Source organism: Camelina sativa, chromosome 4, assembly GCF_000633955.1.
Source record: "Camelina sativa cultivar DH55 chromosome 4, Cs, whole genome shotgun sequence".
Lineage (NCBI taxonomy): Eukaryota > Viridiplantae > Streptophyta > Magnoliopsida > Brassicales > Brassicaceae > Camelina > Camelina sativa.
Window position 1 is genome coordinate 1,912,352 of NC_025688.1, and position 6,994 is coordinate 1,919,345.

Sequence of the window (6,994 nt, forward strand, 5' to 3'; positions counted from 1 at the left end):
CAACAAACCGATCGGTGGAATTAATTTAATAATTCGGTTACCAGTTCGGTTCGGTTCAGCGGAGCATAACCGATCGATTTTAATTAACCGAATTATATATGCCTAATTTTCATTCACTCTAACCCTAATCACTTTCATTTCTTCCTCTTCCACCTTCAGCCTCTCTCTCTCTCACGATAAGTGATTCTAAAACGAAAAAATCTCTGTCTCTCATCATAATCACCTTTCTTCTTCATCTTTGTCATCTACGTCATCTACAGCTCTTCTCTCTGTCAAACATGGTGTAGAGATCGACCTTTTAAAACCCTAATCTCGAGTTTTAGACGGGTAATATCTTCTTCTTTTCTTTGTCTTATCCTATGTCTCTCTTTTTTGAGATCTTGCCTTACAATAAGCTATTGGTAATCCGATCCCTAACTGAAATTTTTAATCTTGTAGGATTTCGGTTATGCTGAGAGGTAAAGCCGAGGAAGGCGACATAGAAGAAGAAACTAAGAGGTGGATTCATCGGCAAAGTCGGAGAACCAAAGAATCTTATCGACAGATGCGTCGGAGCACCCGCAACGATGAAGCTCTTCTTGGTGGTACGGGTAAGGTTAGGGTCTCTCATTCTCTTTTCATTAGGGTTCTTCCTCATCCTCGTTTCTCAAGGTTTAAATTTCTCAAAATTGTCAGAATTGATTATACTACAATACCATCGAGAGGCTTTTGACTGGTCTTGCGTTTTGGATCTGAGTTTGGGATTTCGTATTAAGTCCCTGCTCTTTATTGAGTTCTGATTTCGTTGCAAATTGGCTTATACCCTGTTTGTAGCTACTTTGTTGTGAGTGATTTGTTTGCTAATAGATTATTTTGAACTTGACTTCTCTTAGCTTCCGACTAAAAATGGATTCTTTCTGGCAGAAGGAGATTAAGGTAGTGTTAAGATTGATGAAATTCTCAGATTTGTTATTTTTGAAAATTTAGTTACTTTTGCAGGGTTTAGAGACATCACCTCGACAAATAAAGAAACGTCTTCACAAACAAGTAAGGTTTTTAGGTGCAAACTACACCCTCAATCTATAATTAAGAAAACAAACCTCTTGAAAATTCTAACCTGTTTTATTCAGGAACTTCTTTAAGACCAAGATAACAAGGAGCCAATTGAATGAAGAACCGCCATTAGACTGACAAGGTAAAGTTTTATTTTCGTTCAAAAGATATATGGTTCTGTTTCCAATTGATTTCTTGTAAAGTTGTTTGCAGGTCGTCAGCACTTACAAGAGGAATTTGAGAACGTCTTCAACAGAGAATATCATCAAGGTAGTAGGACAACTAGCACCAACTACAAGTGAACGTGGATCAAGCAGCAGTATGGTCAGTGGCCTCCAAATCCAACTGAACGTTTCATTGTCTATTATTGGTTTTGCTCACAATGAACTTGGTTGGTTTTTGTTTCATCCACGAATCAGGTGTTAGTTTCACTACCACACTTTGATTGTTTTAAAAATTGTTTTTGCATCGTGTTCCCCTTCTGCCTCATCCACACACCGTTCTACCTCTCTCTTGCCGGGATTGGAAGCAAGTTACGGAGTCTGCCGCCGTTTCATTTAATGAGCCACGATGACAACACAACTTAAAGGAGACCAAGCTGTGGGGCGTAAGATTCGAAGAGAGTGTCACTGAGAAGGTGGAGATTGAAGCTCATTTGTTGTTCAGTTTGCTATATCATTTTATGTAAATTTAGATTAATAATGCTTCTTTCACTTTGGAGATGAACTCATTCTGATTTTTGCTTTGTCTTTGCTCATGTTATGTGAATTGTGTTAGTTTGTGTGATGATGTTTCTTGAGCTGAAGTTTCATGGTTGTTGTTGAGAGACTACAAATATACAATACCTGCAGGACCTTGAAAATTTCACTGAAATGTTGTTGTGGCCAAAATGAAGAAAACTTGAGTTGCTTTTCGTACATATCATCGAGTCTTGTATCTGGTTTAGATTGTATTATACATGTGGGAGGTGTTACAATGTTAAAAATAGACAATTTGCAGGTGGTGGGAGCAAACAAACCGAAGAACGCCATTGTACATAAACTCTTGTAACAAGTCTGCGAATGAGCAAAGAACATGTGTGTGGTCTGTGTTTAAAAGAGACACATATTAGCACGGGACGTGATCATGTTATTTAAGAGTCTGTAATAAAAAGGACAAAGTTTCATTTCCTTGATTCTTTCACACAACTACAAGAAAATCTTAAAAATTATTCACCAATTTGCAATAAATTGGTTTTCAAAATTTAACGACTTTATGTTGATGTCAACATTTTAGATATAAACTAGCCTCTATGAAGATACTTCCCTTGAAGTCTATTTTGTGTGATCTATTTTTGCAATTACAATTTAATAAAGCAGACACCGTATGAAGTCTACTAGGATAGTTGACTTCTTTTGTTGTCTTCCTTTGTTAATTTTTTGGTCAGTTTTGCAATTAAAAACATATAACAGAGTAGACTTCTTAGAAAGTTTCAACAAGTTAACTTCGATTATAGTCTACTCTTGTTATTTTTGCAATTGACCAACCCATTGACTTTACAGTAGACTTCTGTCTAACAAGTAGACTTCATCTATCCGTCAACAAGAAAATGTAAACTTCGTCGTGGTTAGTTTTGCAATTGACCAAGTTTGAATTTCGCCAAGTAGACTACGTACGAAGTCTCCAGGAATGATGACTTCGTTTGCAGTCTGTCGTGGTCATTTTTGGGGTTGACCAACATTTTAATTTTTTAATTAGTAGACTTCTTTTGCAGTCAACTAATTGTTTTAATATAATAATATTACGGTCAATGCTTAAATATTTTGGTCAACTCCAAAAATAGTCACTATAGAAGTCTACTCGTTTATTATCGTAAGAAGACTTCGTCCGGCAGTCATAACTAAAAATTCAAGAATTTGGTCAATTGCAAAAATACACCTTAGTAGACTGCAAATGAAGTATCTGACGGAAAGATTATAATGCAGTCGGAACCATATTTTTTTTGTTTTCAAATGAAATTAAGGAGATTGAAATTTCAGTCTACGAGCTCGAAATTCGATAAATTTTTCATTGCAAAATTGACCACATAATAGACTTTACATGATATTATGACAGTTAGACTAACAAATGAAGTCTAATTTCGCAAAAAAATCAAGGAAAATCACGAAATCTACCGGAAAATAACCTTATCTGTGGTTGTTTTGCAATGTCAAGCACCGAGGACATCGTCTTTAGCCACCACCGAAGAAACCCAACACGGATCATGACATATAACAAGATAAATGCACTTGCAAATTTTCTTGGATTAAAATGGAGAGGAGATGGAAGAAAATGAAGTTCTCATAGCATTGGGTGTTATTTAAGCTTACAAATTCAGGTTGTTGAAGCTTTAAGAGCTTCAAATTTGGTTGTTCATGGTTGTTGGAAAATTGATGGCGGTGGCACAACCGTAAATAAAAGAAAAAGATGAAGATATGGATGTAATAAACATTTTCGCAAGAAATTCAAATAAATCAGAAATAATGGTATTTTTGTGAATACAATGAATGGCCAAGGATTTAATAGGGAGAAAGTGGCAAATGTTGGAGAGAGAAAAAGAGGGGTATAACATTGCAATTGACTCAAGTTAGGGGTCCAATTTTGCAAGTGTCCCAAAGAGTTTAGAGTTCTAGATTTGTTTTTAATTGCTTGAATCCTATTAATTTATTTATTTAATAATCTGTAATTTCCTGAGAAATTCCCTTTGCCTAGCTCTTTGATACTTTGAATTTACAACACCTTTTAATTTCTGTTTCTGCATTACTTTTATATTAATATTTTGATTTAGCATAATTAAAATATTAATAAGTCTANCTTAGTAGACTGCAAATGAAGTATCTGACGGAAAGATTATAATGCAGTCGGAACCATATTTTTTTTGTTTTCAAATGAAATTAAGGAGATTGAAATTTCAGTCTACGAGCTCGAAATTCGATAAATTTTTCATTGCAAAATTGACCACATAATAGACTTTACATGATATTATGACAGTTAGACTAACAAATGAAGTCTAATTTCGCAAAAAAATCAAGGAAAATCACGAAATCTACCGGAAAATAACCTTATCTGTGGTTGTTTTGCAATGTCAAGCACCGAGGACATCGTCTTTAGCCACCACCGAAGAAACCCAACACGGATCATGACATATAACAAGATAAATGCACTTGCAAATTTTCTTGGATTAAAATGGAGAGGAGATGGAAGAAAATGAAGTTCTCATAGCATTGGGTGTTATTTAAGCTTACAAATTCAGGTTGTTGAAGCTTTAAGAGCTTCAAATTTGGTTGTTCATGGTTGTTGGAAAATTGATGGCGGTGGCACAACCGTAAATAAAAGAAAAAGATGAAGATATGGATGTAATAAACATTTTCGCAAGAAATTCAAATAAATCAGAAATAATGGTATTTTTGTGAATACAATGAATGGCCAAGGATTTAATAGGGAGAAAGTGGCAAATGTTGGAGAGAGAAAAAGAGGGGTATAACATTGCAATTGACTCAAGTTAGGGGTCCAATTTTGCAAGTGTCCCAAAGAGTTTAGAGTTCTAGATTTGTTTTTAATTGCTTGAATCCTATTAATTTATTTATTTAATAATCTGTAATTTCCTGAGAAATTCCCTTTGCCTAGCTCTTTGATACTTTGAATTTACAACACCTTTTAATTTCTGTTTCTGCATTACTTTTATATTAATATTTTGATTTAGCATAATTAAAATATTAATAAGTCTATGATCTAGAGTCTCTGTGGATTCGACCCCTAGAGTATTACAACTGCAAGGTTTTTAGTACCATTAGGGTATTACAATTTGAGCATATTAGGGGTGTTTATGTCTCTCTATTTTACACTTTCTTAGGCATATTTTTAGTCATGTTTTGCAATGTTCACTTGTTTTGTGTGATGATGTATAGGTGTGGAGAATGTGTTATTGGGTGTTCTGTTTAATGGCTAGTTTATTATGTTTTTTTCATGTGATTGTTATCTCGATATGCTTGTGTGTATAGCTCGTAGATGGGAGGATCGTCTCACTAGGTATTTCTGGTAATACTCACGCATCTCATTGTGTTTGTGGTGCAGGTAATATGTAGCGTGGAATCATGGTGATGAGGAGGAGGATGATCTAGTGTCTCGGTTGTGTTTTCTGGTTATGATTTATTTTGGTGGTTGGAACCTTGGCTAGAAACTTGTTAAGTTGGTGACTTTTGTTGGTTATGGTTGATAATTTATTTCTAATAAACTAGAACTGGTTTATTATGTCTTCCATTGAGTATGTTGGTTTGTTATTGGTTTATTGTTTGGGTGTCATTAAATATTCTAGGGTATTTAATTATTATTAAAAAATGGGTCGGGTTGTTTCAGTCTGGTAGCATAGCCCTTATGGTTCTAGGGCGGGTTAATGGATGGTTTAGAGCGGTTTAGGAAATTTAATTGGTTGAACTATTTTTTCTGGTGCTTGGTGCATGATGTTGTGAGACTGTTGGTTGTGTGTTGAAAACTCATTATGACTACTGAGTCAATTCGTGTGTGGTATGGAGTCCTAGTATCATCCTCTTCGAGCTTTCAGTGAGATTCCACGGTAAGTTCTTTATTGCGTTGTGTGGTTGCTTGGAGTTCTTAGTTTATGTTCGGTGAAGTGCAGGTGACTATTGGAAAGTTGTTATAAAGTGGTGAATCACGTCGGTATCAGAAAATACCGTTAGCAGTAATTTATGGAAGTGGATGTTTTGGAGTGTTGCTTTGGAATNAATAAATATTGGAATGCTTTCTATCTTACATCTATCTTTAGCTTAAGATATAATAACATACTTCAATCAAATGAAATATAATGATGTATCAAAGGTTCTTTTTAGAAAAAGAGGTATATATATCATAGGTTAATTTTAAGAGTTGGTTATCAACAAATTTAAAATATTATGGAAGATAATGAGTCCTTGTTGCCTATATATATATATATATATATATAGTACCACCAACAACACTTATTCTGCCTACACAGCACTAAATTATTTCTAACAATCTCACTAGAATATTCATACTCTCTCTCTCTCCAAAAATGAAACTCTCTAACCGTGTTCTTTCAGCCCTTCTCTTGATCTCTTTTATCCTTATTGCTGCCACTACAGGTTCAATACTCATGTCATGTTATAGTATCTAAATTATCATTCATACATATATGTGAATTTAGTTGTTATATCATTATGAGTATACATTTTTATTATAGACATTAATTACTAAGTACTAACACACATATGCTTAAATGTGTTTCTATATTTATAGAGATGGGTTTGGCGGATAAAATATGCAAGACACGGAGCGACCGTTTTTCAGGTGTGTGCTTTAGCAGTAACAATTGTGCCATCATATGCCAACTATTCGAGCAATTTGAAGGCGGTCAATGCGAATTTGAAGGAGCCTTCCGTCGTTGTTTATGCACCAAAGCCTGTTAAAGACCATCATAATATTATCAAGAACGAGTTGTATTTCGGACTTCTCTCTTTAATAATTGCTATGTGGTTGTTGGAGAATATATATATATATATATACATATCTTGAATTAAAGACACTCTTTGTTAAATTTGTGTTTTTTATCTTCTACTTTCGGATTTATTTGTTCTTGAAATTAATTAAAAATAATATAAAATTATTATAAATTAATTAAAATATTCATTTAAACATCAAAATAAACTTTTGTTTTAATTTTAGTCAATGTTATATTCAAAATAAAAGCTTATATATATTCTTTCTTAGACTAACTCGTCGTTTTTAAATTATTATAATGTAAAAACTGAGGATCGATTTACCTTCCATGATAAACATATAGAAAATTTGGTGATACCACATTTTACAATATCTTATGCAATTCGTCAAAAACTAATTCAATGGCACATCATATTCCAATAGTCATGTTCATGTAATGGTTCCGCATAATATATATTTCATTTTTTGG

General features: G+C 33.8%; 1 protein-coding gene and 1 long non-coding RNA gene across 3 annotated transcripts; both read left to right on the plus strand.

The window, feature by feature from the left end:
- LOC104779559 lies at window positions 139-1,899 on the plus strand. Of its 2 annotated transcripts, none has more exons than XR_766497.1 (6): window positions 139-327; window positions 439-595; window positions 979-1,026; window positions 1,110-1,174; window positions 1,236-1,356; window positions 1,452-1,899. It is a non-coding gene; the product is annotated as an uncharacterized LOC104779559 (long non-coding RNA). The 2 variants fall into 2 exon arrangements; XR_766496.1 differs by having other exon boundaries at window positions 1,246-1,356.
- LOC109132634 (defensin-like protein 8) lies at window positions 6,067-6,510 on the plus strand. Its single transcript, XM_019244402.1, has 2 exons — window positions 6,067-6,170; window positions 6,325-6,510. The coding sequence occupies exons 1-2, from the start codon at window positions 6,101-6,103 to the stop codon at window positions 6,492-6,494; spliced, it is 240 nt and encodes a 79-aa protein (XP_019099947.1). The 5' UTR covers window positions 6,067-6,100; the 3' UTR covers window positions 6,495-6,510.